The 17,710-nt window shown below is 49.8% G+C and overlaps 1 protein-coding gene across 4 annotated transcripts in view; it reads right to left on the reverse strand.

Moving 5' to 3' along the window:
• Sdk1 (sidekick cell adhesion molecule 1) overlaps positions 1 to 17,710 on the reverse strand; it is a 788,311-nt gene that overhangs the window by 126,881 nt on the left and 643,720 nt on the right. For all 4 annotated transcript variants that reach the window (XM_048330089.1, XM_048330099.1, XM_048330108.1 and 1 more), the window contains 2 exons: positions 14,453 to 14,644; positions 11,366 to 11,487 (listed from right to left, as the gene is read on the reverse strand). In XM_048330089.1, coding sequence (XP_048186046.1) covers positions 11,366 to 11,487; positions 14,453 to 14,644 — 314 coding nt within the window. The remainder of the gene's footprint in view (positions 1 to 11,365; positions 11,488 to 14,452; positions 14,645 to 17,710) is intronic.

Genomic DNA, 17,710 nt, shown 5'->3' on the forward strand with positions numbered 1-17,710 from the left:
GTCTGATGTCACTTGAGGGACAGCCCCTTGGGACCAATCAGGGGCCCCTCTCTTGTGCCCACCTTTGGAGTATATCTGGGAGGCTCCTCATTTGAATAAACAGAAGCCCTAGAGGTTTTCTCCAGGGACCCACTAGTCCGTGTCTCTTGGAGGCTTTGGGGCACCCTGTGACCACACGCCACCGAGGCTACCCGTGGCCATCGCTCCCTCGTGAGCGATAAAGGACCACCCGGGAAGGGGCGGACAAGCCCCTTCCCCCCCCCAAGCGAGGGGAAGTCGAGAGAGAGACGAGGCTACCTGTGGCCATCGCTCCCACGTGAGAGTGATAAAGGGCCACCCAGGAAGGGGCGGACAAGCCCCTTCCCCCCCCAAGCGAGGGGAAGTCGAGAGAGAGAGAGAGAGAGAGAGAGAGAGAGAGAGAGAGAGAGAGAGAGAGCCCACAGGCATGGAGTCAGGATGGGGCCTCTGCACCAACTCTAAATGCGGGAGAGAGAAGGAGAGGGAGAGGGAGAGGGAGAGGGAGAGGGAGAGGGGGAGGGGGAGGGGGAAGGAGAGGGAGAGGGGAGGGGGAGGGAGAGGGGGGAGGGGAGGGAGAGGGGGAGGGAGAGGGAGAGGGGGAGGGAGAAAGGAGGAGGGGGGACACTTAGTTCTGATAAACTGAGCCTAAGTTGAAAATAACTTAAGTGGAAAATGCATTTAATACACCTGACCTACCAAACATTCATCGCTTAGCCTCGCCTGCCTCAGGCATGCTCAGAATACTACATTAGCCCCTGGCTGGGCAAGGTATCCAACACAAAGCTTATTTTATAAGCAACTGTTGACTGTCACGAGATACTTACCATACATACACATGGGGGGCGGGAGGAGGTTGTAGACACATACACACACACGCACACACAATGTAACAACCAAGAAATCACAGGCTTCATGGTTCGAGGGGGAGCCAGGTCAGCTGGACCATGGCATGCTGGAGACCGTGTGGCACACAGGAAGTGGGCATTTGAGTGGTGACTCGGGATCTTGGCTGGTGGCGGGTGCCTGTGCTGCTCTTGGAGGGAAGGTCTCACACAGTGAGCTCTTGTGAGACCCTGAGTCAGGACCCCAGGCCGAGCCTTACCCCCCTTGACTGAGGCTGAGGTAGCTCTCTACGTGTCATGTCTTCGGGCCAGGCAGGTGCCAGGCTCCTGGGCCTGGGTGGGGGAGCAAGTCCAACTGAAGGGTGAACAGGAGGCCCCACGCTGAGACCCTTGGTCCATATGTTTGGCTTTAAGCCCTTGGCATATAAACATCAACTTTTTATCCTAACTCACTTATTTTAGTTCTTCTGTGCTAATACTGGGGTTTGAACTCAGAGTTTGAAGCATGGCCCCTTAACTTTTACACTCAAGGCTGGCACTTTGCAACTTGAGCCATGGCTCCACTTCTGGCTTTTTACTGGATAATTGGAAATAAGAGCTTCACATGCTTTTTCTGCCCAGGTTGGCTACAAACTGTAATTCTCAGAGCTCAGCCTCCTAAGTAGTTAGGATGACAGGCATGAGCCACTGGTGCCCATCATTAAACTAAAGATCCCCTTCTGACAGAAGACAGACATGAGTGTCTGTTCCCTAGGACCGAGTCCAGAGGGAATCCATTTCAACAGGCTCTGGACAAGGGCAAGGTGTAGAGAGAAGAAAGTCTCATGCAACCCTGCTGGACATCCCTGCAGGTGACACAGTGACATTTAGGAAAATGGAACAGTGCCTGCAGCTTTCCATCCTTTAGCCAGGAACCAGCCCCTGGCACCTACCAAGCAGGTTTCACCCAGGAAAGCTTCACTTCAAAAGGCATCGTGGCCTGGTAACCTGGGCATCTGCCAGCACTGTACCAGGGCGGCTGGGGCAGCCGATGGCTCCATCTCCACTGCTCCTTAGTTACTGGTAGACGGGCACGGAGCAGACTCACACTTTATTTTATTAGCCCATAACACTCTCTAAAACAGCTCCTTTTAAGAAAATGGCTACTATTATGCACAAATAAGCACTAAGTGGGCTTCCCCCCGTTCTATGCTTTCCACTTTCAGAATGAAAATGGTTTTTATCTGTACCCAAAGTGTTATCACTAGTGTCTACATTACAGAACCCCTCCTCCCTCCCTCCCCCGCCCCCCACCCAAAGCATTGGTGAGAAGACGGGGTTTCCTGGCATTTGCAGCACAGCTAATGGTTGTGCACAGCAGGGGCTCACAGAGGTGAACAAGCAGGCAAACAGGTAAGGGGCAAATGCCAACACACACCATGTGCATTCTTCCCTTCCACGGTACAATGTAAAAGCACAGGACAAGGTGTGCTTGCTCTGAAGCCAGAGGTCACTAATAAAGCAAAGCATTACTGATCCAGAAATACCTACAAGAGGGTGAGGGTGTGTGTGTGTGTGTGTGTGTGTGTGTGTGTGTGTGTGTGTGTGTGTGTGTGTGTGTGTGTGTGTGTGTGTGTGTGTGTGTGTGTGTGTGTTTATATCCTGGGGCTTGAACTCGAGGCCTGGGCACTATCCCTGAAAGGCTAGTGCTCTACCACTTGAGCCACAGGTCCATTTGAGGCTTTTTGCTGGTTAACTGGATATAAGATCCTCAAGAACTTTTCTCCCCAGGCTGGCTTTGAATCATGATCCTCAGATCTCAGCTTCTGGAGTAGCTAGGATTACAGGCATAAGCCAATGGTACCTGGTGAAAAGCTGCTTTGTTAAACTCACATCTGAGCATCAGCTTATCACCGGGTCTTTCAAGGGGCTCCCTTGGTGCACATGAGAAAAGTGGCCCGAGTGGAGATGTGACTGAGGAATGGAAAGGCTCTACTGCCACAAAGCATGCTGGGAAGAGACCATCAGTCCTCGCTCCTGGGAGGAAGCTCTGTGCTGCTGCTTGGGTGACAACAGGGAGTCTGGAGAGGGGGCTCTGGCGCCCCATCTTGGGCCCTCAGAACCCCTGATGGGTGCTTAACCTTCCCACTGTGTTCTCCAACGCAGCCTTGCCAACCTCTGAAGTCACTCTTTGGTTTATGTTGTCCAGATTCATTTTCTTTTGGTTGAACAACTTTGTCTGTTTTTCCATTATATTTTTAAAAAAAGACCCAAAGTTTCATTATCTGCTGTGGCAAAGATGAAAGTGAATACCCAATCTCAGCAAACCGACCCCATGTTCAGTGGGGCCTGCGCCTGCTCTCTGAGGCGCATGGCAGGTCCCACCAGCCATGGGCCTTTGTGAATGAATGCACGGCCTCCTCACAGGCAAAGGCACTTGTGGTGAGTCCAGTGTGGGTGGGGCTGCACTCTGTGCTCTGCAGACTTGGGCATGGGGGTGGGGGAGCACATCTGCGGGGGAGGGGGGTTGGTGGTGAGGGAGATGGATTCCATGGACGACCTGGACTCATCCCTTAGGGAATACACCCCACAAGTTCCAGGACATGGAAACAAATAGCTCTGGCTTCCGCAGAGGGCAGTGGGCTGGGGACCTTGCAGTGTGGCTCCTAACCGTGCTGCCTCAGGCTATCCCAGAGCTCAGGTTCCTTTGTTATATATAAGACAGGGAAAACAAGACCTGTATGCAGGGTCCTGAGAGCAAGAACATGCAAGTCACTTCTCACAGACAGACAGACAGACAGAGACACTCAGGCAGACACACACTCTGACTTACAAAAAGGTTGAGACACCTTACAGATCAGGTCTCCTCAGACACCTGTCACCCCTCAGGTTTCCCTCTAAGCTCTGCCCTCCTCCACATCCACCCCACTTCTTCCATGGCCCTCCCCCTTCCCCACCCCTCTCCTCCTCCATGGCCCCCCAGGAGGCGGGATGGCCACACTGGGTCATCCCCATCTCTTCTTTGCGAGCTCACTGGTGCAGGCGGGCTCTGAGGCATCTGACATTTCCAAAACCCAGGCAAGTAGGCCTGTCCCTGGTGAAGATAAAAACCTCTGGAATATTCACTCCTGGGAGGGAGTGCAGGGAGCGAGAGCAGCTTTGCCTGTGGAGACTGAGAGGAAGACCTGGCCTCTCAACACAGTCTGAGGACCAGGAAAGGAAGATCAGAGCAAATGCGTTTATGACAAGGGTGGGGCCCGCATCTCTTCTTCCCAGGCCTGAGTTTGGGTGGGAACTGGAAGGGGACTCCCAACTTAATATTCTAGGTCTGCTTATCTTTGGTTTTGATGGCAAAAGTGTAAAAAAGAACACACACAACTTATGATTTTAAAATGTCTGGCCAAAGCCAGGTGCAGATGGCTTATGCCTGTAACCCTAGCTACTCAGAAGTTGAGATCTGAGGACTGAGGTTTAAAGCCAGCCCAAGCAGGAAAGTCCTTGACATTCTTATCTCCAATTAACCACCAAAAGGCCAGAATGGAGCTGTGGCTTCACTGGGTAGAGCAGCTTTAGCCTTGAGCAAAAAAACTCAGGGACAGCACCCTGGTGTGGGTACAGGTGAAGTGTGTGTGTACACATGCACATAAGCACACACACACACACACACACACACACACAATTGTGGGTAGAGACAAAAGTCAGCAAAAAATTAAATATGACAGGTAAAGACGTACCAGTACTGAATAAGCCACTACTTAGGAAGCAAAAACAACTATAAGGAAGCAACTGGGATAAAAACAGATGCCACTGAAATTTGAAACAAGGAATAGTCTGAAAAGCAAATTAAACACAGGTCAACAGAGAATTAATTTACTGGAAGTTAGATCAGTGGAAATTACTCAGCAGCACAAAGATATAAAGAAGTGAGAAGTAGGGAATAAATGGGAAGAGACAGGCAGTACACAGGGAGAGGCAATTTCTTGTATCCAGTAAGTGTTCACACAGGAGGAAGCAGAGGAGGGACCACAGCCAATCCAGTCATGACAGTTTCCCAGATATACCAAGCCTGGGATTCAAAGTGTTCAACCAACTCCCAAGGGGACTTAAAAAAGATCCACACCTGACATAAAGTAAAAATCCAGAACTCAAAGAGCCAAGAGAGATTAGGACATTAGATTAGCCACAGAGAAAGAAAACCTTGCCAGGAAGTGAGCTTGAATGTCTGTAATAGACCGGAGAGGAAAATGGAGTGCTGTCTTCAAGCTTTTAACAGATCACTCCTGTAATGAGACTGCAGATTGTCCCTCCGAGGACGGCTCTGAAGTGAAGGTATTTCCAGCTCTCTGAGTACCACCCTGGGAGGACTTAACATTCACAGCGCACCAAGGGAACAACTAATGGATGTACTGGGGAAAAGGAAATGGAGTCTATAGGGAAGACGTAGGAAGGAATGATGAAGGAAGGAAATGGCAAATCCATGGTGAAGTCTACGCAAGTGTGACTGTGAGATGAGCCAGTGAGGACGGCGACCTTGGTGAAAAACAAGGCAGGAACGCAATCCTGGGCCTAGAGTAGGTAGGAGTTGGCTTTGGTAGTGCATACTTGTAATCCCGGGATTGGAGAGGCGGTGGCAGAAGTATGTTGAGTCTGTGGCCAGCTTGGGCCCCACAGACAGACCTTGTCTCACAAAAAAATGAAACAAGGCTTGATTGAGACTTAGGAATTTTAAAGTTCTATTGTCTTGGAGAGAGCTTGATGATCAGCGTGGCTTTGGTAACCTAAGTTTGTGATGTAAAATTTACACGCATGCTCATCTTCCCTTTTACAGCAAGGTATGGAAGGAGTTTAGTGGGGGGCCATAACCCATGCAAGGAAGGCATCCAACCAGGGTGTGGTCTACTTGGACCATCACACTGCGGTTCTTGATAAACAGGAGGAGGTGTTTGAGGCAAGGATTACAGGTGTGAGCCACTGGTGCTGGCCTGGGCCTCTACTTCTAACCACATGCTGGTCACATCTCTTTTCTTTCCCTTCCTCCCTCTCTCCTTCTCCCTCCTTCCTTCTATCTCCCTTCCTTTCTCCCTCCCTCCCTCCCTTCCTCCCTCCCTCCCTCCCTCCCTCCCTTCCTCCCTCCCTCCCTCCCTCCCTCCCTCCCTCCCTCCCTCCCTCCCTCCCTCCCTCCCTCCTCCCTCCCTTCCTTCCTTCCTTCTTTCCTCTCAGAGGTAGGTACTGGGGTTTGAACTCAGGGCCTTATGCTTGTTAGGCTAAGCTCTACCACTCAAGCCATGCCTCCAGCTATGCTTTTTGCCATTTATTTTGGTGATGGAGTCTCAAAGACTTTCCTCCCTGGACTGGCTTTGAACCCTGATTCTCAGATCTCAGCCTCCTGAGCAGTTAGGATTACAGGCCTGAGCCCCTGGTACCTGGCCTGCAGCTAAGCCTTTTGACGTATGATTCCAGGCCAGGAAGAGCAGCTCCAAGAGCCACATACCAGGACTGGCTCACTTGTAGGCAGGGGGCCATGGAGCTTCAATGCTCCAGGCCCTCAGCCTGTCTGACTGGGGACAGTGTGGTGGGAGAAGGCACCAAGCTGCCCATGTCACCATCACCAGAAGGACAAAGCCCTTCAGGCCCCTGGGGCAGGACTGGGGGAGCCTAGCTGACACGGCTGCTCCCCTTGGACCCCATGGGTGGGCTGCACGGCAGACAGGGTGGGTGCTCAGTCCATTCTACCACCCAGGGCTGTCACACAGCCAGAGCAGTGCCTCTGACCCTTCCCAGGTCCTCTGGAGAAGCATTTGAGGTTTCTGGGTTAGAAGTCTGCACCTCACAGGGTCCCCATGAGGTTTCAGTTGGGTGGGCCATGGCTCTGCTCACCCTTCCTCTGGGGTGGAGGAGTATAACTGTAATCAGTTTTATGATTAGGAAGAGAAAATAAGCCACAGATCTCAGAAACCAAGCCCCACCCATTGCAAGAAAAAGCCAAGTTCACCCAGGAACCCAGATAAACATCTTGACCCAAAACAACATTGACATTAGGACAACATAGGTGGCCTCTGAGTGCTGGGAAGAGAGTCATTATCTCACAGAAATCCATATCCCTGCTCCACAGATCAGAAACAAGGATAGAGCTAAACCTATTTATGATAAAACAAACAAACAAACAAAGAGAAAACAAACCCTCCAAACCAACTCCAAGTAAATCAAGATGAGACCAGTTAGAAAAAAGCCATCTTCCACCAATTTGTAAATGTCACACAGGGTGTCTTCAACACTAGTAATGAGGGCTGGGGGTGGGGATGCACAGCTATAATCCCAGCCACTTGGGTGGGAGGTGGAAGTAGGGGGGTCATCCTCAGAGGCTGGACTGGCACAACTGTGAAACCCTGCCTGGAGAACAAACTAAAAGCAAAAGGAGTGGAGGTGGGACTAAGAGAAAAAAGCACTTGTTTAGCAAGAGTAAGTCCCCGAGTTCAGTCTCCATTATGACCCACAAAAGGAAAAGAAAAAGAGAGAAAAAAGGAATCTTAAACCCAGTATGGACAAGTAATATAAAAAAAGACACTTTCCATCAATGTGGGAAATGTCAAAAGGGGTGACATAACCTCAGAAGAATTTCCTTAAAGTTGGTAATAAAAAAGGATTGTCTCTATCACTGCTCTGATTTCATATGATACTCAGGGGCTAGTTCTCCATGCAGGACTGCAAAATAAATTAAAAGAAAAAGAAGTAAAAAAGATGAAGAAAGGATATAAAACTTCAGAAGAAGAAAACAAAACTGCTGCTATTTATAGCAGATGTTCAACTTCCTTTTTTTAATTTGAGGAATTACTGGGGTTTGAACTAATGGCCTCTTGTTTGCTGTGCTGGCTGGGGTTTGAACTCAGGGCCTCATTCTTCCTGGACAGGCAATCTGCGACAGAGCCTCATCTTCAGCCCATTTCTGCACTGGTTATGTTTGACACAGGGTCTCCCTTCCTGATGAGGTGCAGCCCCCTATTTTTAAAAAATTTCCTGCCATGTCTGAAGTATGTGTACCACCATGCTCAGCTTCTGTTGAGATGGTGTCTCATGGGCTTTTCTGCGCGAGCTGATCTGTGGAGACCTAGTCAGGAAGGAGAGATTCCCCCTACAGGGACCCAGGGAGCCTCAGAATGCTTTGCCACAAGAGGAGAGGCAGTGTAAAATGTCACAGGTAAGAAAGGGGAATACAGGTGTGCATGCACACACATTCATGTTATCATTAAAAAAAGACACAGCAGGGGCTGGGGATATAGCCTAGTGGCAAGAGTGCCTGCCTTGGATACACGAGGCCCTAGGTTCGATTCCCCAGCACCACATATACAGAAAACGGCCAGAAGCAGCGCTGTGGCTCAAGTGGCAGAGTGCTAGCCTTGAGTGGGAAGAAGCCAGGGACAGTGCTCAGGCCCTGAGTTCAAGGCCCAGGACTGGCCAAAAAAAAAAAAAAAAAAAAAAAAGACACAGCAAGGGCTGGGAATATGGCCTAGTGGCAAGAGTGCTTGCCTCCTATACATGAAACCCTGGGGTTCAATTCCCCAGCACCACATATATAGAAAACGGCCAGAAGTGGTGCTGTGGCTCAAGTGGCAGAGTGCTAGCCTTGAGCAAAATGAAGCCAGGGACAGTGCTCAGGCCCTGAGTCCAAGCCCCAGGACTGGCACAAAAAAAAAAAAAAACAAAAAAAAAAGGCACAGCAAAACTGTAATCTACAAGATTACCCATGGGGAGCAGGGGAAACAGGAGACAAAGGTGAACACAAACTCCTCTGAACATAATGTATTTTTATAATTTTAACTTGGTGATCATAAATTTGTAGCATTCTAACAAGGTAACTTTTTCTCCTTGCAGTACAGGTGTGAACTCGGGGCTGCAAAATTTACTACCCAGGCCATGCTCTAACCATTTATTTTTCTTCAGAGAGGTTCTCCCATCTGTACCCAAGCCAGCCTGGATTGTGACCCTCCCTCGTAAGTCTTGCATGGAGCTGGGATGACTTCTGCATACACTATGATATCTTGTGTGTTTGCTGACACAGTCTAACCTACCTTAAGGTAAAATGATGTTTTCAAAAAGTAAATACTGGCAAGTAAAGCAACAGAACAAATCAAACCCCTAAAAGTAATGCACTTAATTCTGTATTAAGTTGATGATGCAACCACAGAAGGAAAGAATTACATTATGTGACTTGAAAACTTACTATTTTGATTCTGTATTCCAAGGACAAAGACTGAAATTGCATTTGGCAGTTTACTGTTAGTCATGCCATTGAAATGACAATTTTGGAACTCATAATAAAAAGATAAAAGAAGTAAGTAATTAGGTTAGGATTTCTAAAAAATGTATTCTTAGTATAGGAGAAAAGAGACTTAAAATATAAATTTGAGGATGATCATCTTATGTTAAAACTGGGAATATCCATGTGGACTTATGGTATTTGTCCACATCCTGCAGAGGTCTACGAAATGCCCAGCTTGTAGCTCTGAGAACCCCTCAGGGCCAGGTTATGGTTCATTAATCCTATTTAGTCAGGAGGCTGAGAGCTGAAGATCTGAGGATCATGGTTCGAAGGCAGCCCAGGCAGGAGAGTCTATGAGCAAAAAAATCCAGAAGTGGAGGTGTGGCTCAAGTGGTACAGTTCCAGCTTTGAGTGAAAAAGCCAAGGAAGAACTCAAGGTCCGAAGTTCAAACCCCAGTACTGGCGCACATGCTTCTGCGGCACGCACGCACGTGCACACACACACACGCACACAGATAAATAAACACCACTTGATACTAAGTGAAACTACGGTCCAGGAAGGAAGAGCTTGTTGAGCTGGGCGCAGTCAGGCATGAGGACCTGGTACACCTCACTCCACCAGAAAGCTAAGGTATCCCGGAAGATTAGTGTCTTAAGTAAAACGGCAGAGGACGGGAAGGGCTGCAAAGGGCTGCCCCGTAAAAAGACGCATAAATTTGAGGCCAAAACGGGTGATGACTGCAGGTGTCTGAAACACACTGAATATAGAAAAGTATACACCGAATAGACTAAAAACACATGAATAGATAAAACACTATGTTTCCTCAATAATACTCAGGAACAGAGCGAGCAGGACAAAAGAGAAGGAACGAGAAATGTGCTTATTAGCAGTAGAAGTAATGAGCAGATCAATTTCTTACTGTGATAACTTGTAATTTAAGAAAAAAGAATTAAGTATTTAGTCTGCCTTGTAGGATAAAGGGTGGGGGTACCTAAATAGGATCCGGGATAAGGAAAAATTCTACCCCTACAGACTTGCAGCTCTTAGATGAAGGAAAACGGAAAGTATGAGAACACTGATTTTCTAATGTCCTAAGGAAATAGTTAATTCAGGCTCAGGCCATACACGGATGAAGCCACCGGAAAAAATACTGTGTGTGTGTGTGTGTGTTGGGGGGATGATAATGCAGAAATAAGTCCTTGGTTACCCCTTGATGCTCATTTACTATTCTTAAGGCTGGGTGCTGGTGACTCATGTCTGTAATCCTGACTACTCAGTACATTGAGATCTGAAGATCTCAGTTCAAAGCCAGCCTGCGAAGGAACTTCTGTTAAACCTGTGAGACTCCTATCTCCAATTAAACAGCAAAAAGCCAGAAGTGGAGTTTTCGTTCAAGTGGTAGAACACCAGCCTTGAGGAAAAAAGCTAAGCAAGGGCAGAAGGCTCTGAGTTCAAGCCTCAGTTGCCTTGCATGTGTGCACATATACATATATATCCACGCAATAATTTAAAAAATACAAGTGATGACTGAATGCTTCTCCATATACCTGAGCTGCAGAATCAAAATTTCTTTTGACTTTCTTTTTCTACCACGCTTGTTACAAATGCATGCAATAAATCCGTAAATAAGGTAAATAAGGTGAGCTCCACTCCAACCATCCCTGGCCCGTTTGTGATTAGTCCCATCCAGAGGGGTCACACTTTGAAGAAATAGTATGGAGTCCCAGAAGTGCCTGGTTAATGGAACTTCTGAACACGTGTGCAGGATTCCTCCCCTAAATTACAGCCAATTTCCAGGAGGGAGCCGTCTTACAACCCAGTACAAGTACAGTCATGAAAGTCACCAGGATTTTACTACACACCATAACTACTTTGGTACTTTACTACTTGCTTGTAATGTGGCTCTTTATCTTCTTCTTCTGCCTTTATTGGGACTTGGAGCTGGAGGAAATGTGTGGCATTTATCCGCACCCAACGGATTCTCTGAGGCCTCACCCCATGCCAGGCCCCTGGCCCTGCCCTCCCGTGCCTGCTCCATGCGTGGTGTCAGATCTGATGAGCACCCAGGCTCTGCTCTGGGGTCTGTGGGATCTGTGCAGCTGTGCCCACTCTCCATTGCTCTGTGTGCTGCCTCCCAGTGTCCCCTTGGTTCTTATCTCATTGCCTCTGCCTCCCCCATGGTCCTGAGTCCTGCCAGCCATGGAGGAGTTACTCTGCCAGGACTGCCTGCCCCTCAGCGGCAGGGCTCTGCCAGGAAGCGCCATGTACCTGCCCCTCCACGATCCATCTGGAGATGGCTGTCTTCCCGTCGTAGCCCGGTCGGAACTGAAGCGTGGCCGAGCGAGGGCTGATGTTGGAAATGACCAGGTTGGATGGGGCACCAGGAAGGTCTAGAGAAAGAGGAGAGAGGAAGGCACAGAAGTGAACTCTGCCACAACCTATGGCAAGCGTCTTTGTGTCAGCAAAGGGAGTGTTTCAGAATGATTATTATGAACAACAACAACAAAAAGATTTGCTTTCAAAACTATGAAGTTAGAAGCAGCATGGCTTCCCCAAGACAACCTCATAGTGGTTTTTTGTTTTTGTTTTGGTGGTGTTGGTGTTTAGATTCACAGCTTCGTACTTGCTAACCAGGTGCTCTACCACTTGTGCCATGACCACAGCTACCTCCAACCCCCCCTTTTTTTGTTGTTTTTTTTAGTCTTTTTTCTTTCCAGCCTTGTGTTTTATTTCCACAGGGTGAGCCTGGAACTGAGATTCTTTTACTTATGGTAAGAGGGCTTACAGATAAGTGCTTTTGCTAACTTTTTGCTTGGTTAGCCCTGAAACACAATCCTCCCATCTATGTGCCATTCTACTCTGTTCACAGTGCAACTTTTACTTTGCTTTTTTTTTTTTTTTTGGCCAGTTCTGGGGCAAGCACTCTACCACTTGAGCCACGGCACCACTTCTGGCTTTTTCTATATATGTGGTGCTGAGGAATCGAACCAGGGCTTCCTGTATACAAGGTGAGCACTTTACCTGTAGGCCGTATTCCTAGCCCCCAACTTAGACTTTAACAGGGGTCATCCACCAGGCTCCAGGCCATCTCAAGTGGCATGAATGTGATGCCGGCTCTCTGTGATGCACTGGAAGGTGTTGGGGGGCTGGGTAGAGGCAGGTACAAACCTGTGACTGCTTCAAGGCAGCATGACACAGCAGGTGTTTAGGTCTTGAGCCTTAGGTGTCTTGGGCCTGGTTTCCATGACAACTAGATGCAGGTGACAGGGCAAAACTCTCTCTACTCTGCCTGTCTTCAGTTGCTCTGGTAACAAAATGAGGTAGAAGGTGGCCCTATCTGTGATTTCCTACAGCCCAGGTCAACTCATGGGGGGAAGCCTATCTGTGTGGTTTGCTCCCCAAGAGCCTGTGCCATGTGAAAGTGTGACATGGCGTGTCACCAATGAATCTTTGTGTTACTGTGTAATGTGAATCAGGCGAGAGAATGATAATAGGGTAAAATGAAGGAAAGGAAAAAAAATGCATTGCGTGTGAGCCAGCCTGCCGCCAGCACCAGGCAAGCATGCGGCTTCCTGACTCACATTGTTGGGACCTCCCCTCGTGGTACAATGAGTCCACTCCGGTGATGGACTCGGGATTGGCACACGCAGGGTCTCCAGGAGCTCAAGGGTCCTTTCACGTATCATTTAATGAATTTGAAGCGGGAAATGTTTAAATCAAAGGACAAGTGACTCTTTTCTTTATATTCCTGGGCTCTCTGGATTCTTACAATGGCTCTTCAGTCTCTAATGGCTGTAAACCTCAAGCACAGAAAGCAGTGGGGCCTCCCAGAAGGGATCTCATCACAGGATGTGGCCTCCAGCTGAGATGGAAGGCTCAGGATGTCTGTGGATGGCTCCCAGCTCCAGGACATCTCCACTGTTGATGCAGTCTGCAGCTCCACCACGGAGCCTCAGCTCAGCTCATTCCTGGTGTTGCGTGGACCACAGTAACTCCACAGCACCCTCCCAAGGTCAGTGGGTGCATCTTCCTACCTGGGGTGGTTTCCAAGACACCCCAAGAAAACCCAGGAATGGCCCCTGCTTCCATTGTTCACTCTCCTGGGTGTGCGCAGCTTTTCTGTTCAGTGTTTGAGACTGGGCATTATTATGTAGTCTGGGCTGGCCTAGAACTTATGATCCTTCTGTCTCTGCCTTCCAAGTTGTTGGGAAAACAGGTAGGAGGCTCCATGTCCAGTTTTTTGGTGTGTTTTTTTTCCTTTCTTAGCAAGACAAAATTTGCTGCTGCGTTGAAGGGCAGGCTATCAGCAAGCAAGGACTCACGCAGTCATTTTTAACAAAGTAAACACGATGCCACCACCATCACCTCTCTCCTCAAAGTACTAATGATGTGTCAAACACACGCTTTGTGAAGTGGCTTTGAGAACTTTAAATGTGTGTTAGGGGAGCTAGCGCCTACAAAAGGTAATGAAGAAATCAGAATCTTTCTGTAAGACAAAGACTTATTAAATCAATGCTGAGTTGCCGGAGTGCAGTGGTTCTCTAAGTTTTAGTCCTGGGCCAGCACCAGCATCCTGAGAACTTGGCCTAGGTACTCTCAGGAGCCTTGTCCCAGTGCCAACCATCAGACACTTGGATTGGGACCTGGCTGCTCAGTAACTTGAGTGTGCACAGCATGTCTGGACACTGTCTTGCGGGGGGGGGGGGGGGGGAACAATGGCTGCTGTCTGTGGGTGGCTAGAAAGGCTTGCTCAGCGCGCCCCCTGCTGGCGGGGAGGTGCCCAGGCTTCACCCAGCACTCCAGCGAGTGGGGCGGGGAAGGGCAGGGAGTCACCTGCTCCCCAATTCTCTCCCCAGCCTCCTTAACACTCTTCCTGTCAGGGGGTGGAACTTGCTGAGCTCAGCCCATCACACCCAGCTCAGGTTCTGTCCTCTTGGCTGTGGCTTCAGCCTTCTTCTCCTCCCCTTCCTTACCAAGCCCTTTTCTACCATGGCATCATCACATGGCATCTCTTCTTCTCCCCCCGCACCCACACCTCTTCTCTGTCTGTTTGTCTGCCTGACACCCTCCTTCCCTCTGGCTGTGGGCCCTTGGAGGCCCTCTCCGCCCCTTCCAGCACATTTCCCCCATGAACGCCCTCCTTTGGGGAAGGCACATGCTTCTGGAGAGCTGGCCAGCTCCGTCCCGCTCCTCCCCTCGTGTGTCCAGGCCAGCATGTCGCCCCTGCTTTGTTCTAGGCACTCAGTGGCTTCTACAGGAGAGGCCACCAACCCAAGTGCCAGGGGGCTCTAGGGAGGAAAAACACCCAATTAGAACATTAAAGTGACATCACAGCGTTTTGCTGCGTGTACTGACCTGGGGGCACCCCAGAAGAGATGGTGGATGACGTGGCCAGGCCAGCCCCTGCGGCCGTCACGGCAGCCACGTCGATGGTGTAGGTGGTTAGGGATGACAGTCCTTTGATCTTGTACTCGTGGGTTGTGCTGTTGAGGGTGTGTGTGAGCCGAGAGTCGTTCTTCCCGTACACTTCCCAGGAAATCTGATAGCCTGAAGGAGAAAGTGGAGTCAGGACCTCCTCCAGGCCCAGAACCTGGAGCCCGTCATCTCAGCAGGTTTGGGATGGTGGGAAGGGGTGCAGAGGTTAGCCCTGCAGAATGGAGCTAGAGTGCCCACAGAAACCTTCACATTGCCTTTTTTTTTTTTTTCTTTTTTGCCAGTCCTGGGCCTTGTACTCAGAGCCTGAGCACTGTCCCTGGCTTCTTTTTGCTCAAGGCTAGCACTCTGCCACTTGAGCCACAGCGCCACTTCTGGCCATTTTCTATATAGGTGGTGCTGGGGAATAGAACCCAGGGCTTCATGTATATGAGTCAAGCACTCTTGCCACTAGGCCATACTCCCAGCCTGCCTTTTGTTTTTGTACCAATCCTGAGACTTGAACTCAGGGCCTGGATACTGTGTGCTTTTTCATGCAAGGCTAGTGCTCTACCACTTGAGTCACAGCCCATTTCCAGATTCTGGTAGTTAGTTGGAGGTAAGAGTCTCACGGACTTCCTTGATTTGTACTGTGATCTTCAGATCTCAGCCTCCTGAGTAGCAGAATTACTGGAGCCACAGGCACCCTGCCTGCATCACCTGTTAACACTGGTGACCTGCCTTGACTCCACAGGAAGCTCTGTAGGAAAGAGACAGGGCTGCTATTTTGGTGACTTCAGAGGCTACTTGTACTGACTGAGTGATTAACGGGACCACCAGCCCTCTGTGCTCTGTTTGGCTTTCTCTTGTCAAATTAAGTTGCATTCTACCAGCATTTCCATTTTTATAAGCTGCTATTTTCATTATCCAGGCCCCTGAATCCAGTGGCTTGCTCTGGGGTGACTAATTTGTTGCAACTAAAAGTAGAAACACTTTCACTTTTTCCTTTATGAGATGATTGACGGGCCACTCTTCCAGTGTGCAAAGTGCTTTGCCTGGAAAACTTTCTTTTTACCTGAGTGCATGAGTTTTGCTTCTAGCTCTGCTCTCCCCCGCCCCACTTTTGGAATATCCTGTTTCCTTGCAAAATTTAATTTCTCCCAATTCTCTCCTCAGTCCAATGGGGGGCTCATGATCACAATTTATTCAGCCTCAGATTCCACCATGATTTGGGGCTTAGAGGAAAACAAGATCCAACTGGTACCTGAATTAACCCCCTTGGAGAAGAGTTTATGTGATTAGAAAAAGCTTAAAGTGTCTTTTAAAGAGAGAGATAGTGATGGAAAGAGCCCTCAGGTCCACAGGCGAAGGAAAACTGCTGAAACACTTGCTCACCCCTCTTTTCAGTCAATAAACTTGGGGCTACTGAGCCAGTAGGACACATCTTTGCTGCTTTCTCATTCTGATGAAAGTAATAAATAAAGTTAGAAAGCTGTATTGCAGGTGAACAGGAATTTGGAGGACGGCACCCTGGGACTTTAATACTGTGGAAAAATAATATGAATGTCAGAACCGCTCCCTGTGCTCTGCTTCTGGCTGTCACCCAGCAAGGCCGCATCCAGGCCCTGGCCAGGAGACTCACGGGCTGAGGAGGTGCAGGACCAGGAGGGAGGAAAGGCCCCAGAGATTGCCTGGCCACAGGGCTTCAGGCCACCAGGGCCCCTGGAAGTCCGTGGCTGCAGAGTAAGTGGGTACCGCTCTGCAGGGTCTTTATCTCAGTGATGCAGACCCCTCCTTCCCCTGTACAGGCTCCCTGCTGCCTCTCCAGCCCTGTTCCTGGTTCCCATTTCCTACCCAAGGGTCTGCCACATGCCACTGTCCTACACCCTCCCCCCCCCCCCCCCCCGCCATGCTGTCCCCTGGCCATGCCCTCTTCCTCTTCCTTCCCAACCACGAGGGCTTGGACCCGCCCCTTCTTCCTCTACCCACTCTTCCCCCATGAGTGGGGGGCTACCACCATGATGCTCCACAGGAGCTCTCCCCCTTCCACCTAACTGAAAATAATGGCACAATAATGGTACAATCATTAAACAAAAATCTTTCAGGGCAATGAAACTTACAGCAAGGACCATGGAGTGTTTGTGACATAGCCGGGAGTGTTTCAGCCACCTGGCATGGGTAGGTAAGCAATCTCCACAACTGTATTCCTTTGACATTGGGGTGTGGTTCTGTAAAACTTTCTAGAACTACACAAGCCACTCCAGAACTCAGGCTCCTTCTCAATGCTAGGATGTCCTCCCACACAGGGGCCTTCGTTGTGACCTTGCCTGGGGCGGCTCGCTAGGTCTGCTCTGAGCTGTGGTTAATGTCCCCACCGTACCTGCCAGGACATTCTGTTTGTTTAGAAGCTGTTCCTCATCAACACATACTCCACACAGCCTCTTTCATCGCGTCGGCCCGGAGCCCCCAGGCAGCCGTTCCAGCGGGGTCTCCACTGCTGGCATGCATTGGAATCCATATTGGCACTACAGCACGCTTGAGTTGTTTACACATCCCAACACAAACCAAACGGACAACTACATGGCGTGACCTGCTCCAAAGGTCATGAGACCACCACGTGCAGAGCCGGGGTGCCGGCCCACATGTGCTGAGGAAGGGCGTGTTTGATGCTCGAGGGCACGCAGGTGGGCACAGCGGCGTGGGTGCGATGAGGGTGCCCTCACGACACGCAGCGCTCGGATGGAAGGTGCCCTCTTGCGACACGCGGATGTGCGCGTGGGGCGCTGGCAGCTCAGCCCAGCAGTGTTTTCATCAGATCTCAGCGTGTGAGAGGAGAGGGGACGGGAGGAGAGGCCGCCCTGGGCCTCCAGCCCGCAGTCCTACCTGCTCAGAACGGCTGCCTAACTGAGACTAACGACCACGGGAGCTTCAGGAATAATTTTCTGTTGATCTGAAGTAAATTCTCTACAAGGGAGCAGTGCATCCAATCACAAGCTGTCCGTCCGCATCCTGCCCCTCATAAATCAGAGTTTACCTGGGGAGAGTGCAGGAGGCTGGGATTTACAAGAGAGCACAATGGGCAATTTACTCCGGAGGGGACCAGGCTGCCTCTGCTCCAAGCTCCCCAATCTATTCCCACCCCAAATTAAACCAGGCTCAGGGTGGGGGCGCTCACTGTAGTGGGGGCCTGGGATTATGAAG

This window comes from Perognathus longimembris, chromosome 1 (genome assembly GCF_023159225.1).
Source record: "Perognathus longimembris pacificus isolate PPM17 chromosome 1, ASM2315922v1, whole genome shotgun sequence".
Taxonomy (NCBI): domain Eukaryota; kingdom Metazoa; phylum Chordata; class Mammalia; order Rodentia; family Heteromyidae; genus Perognathus; species Perognathus longimembris.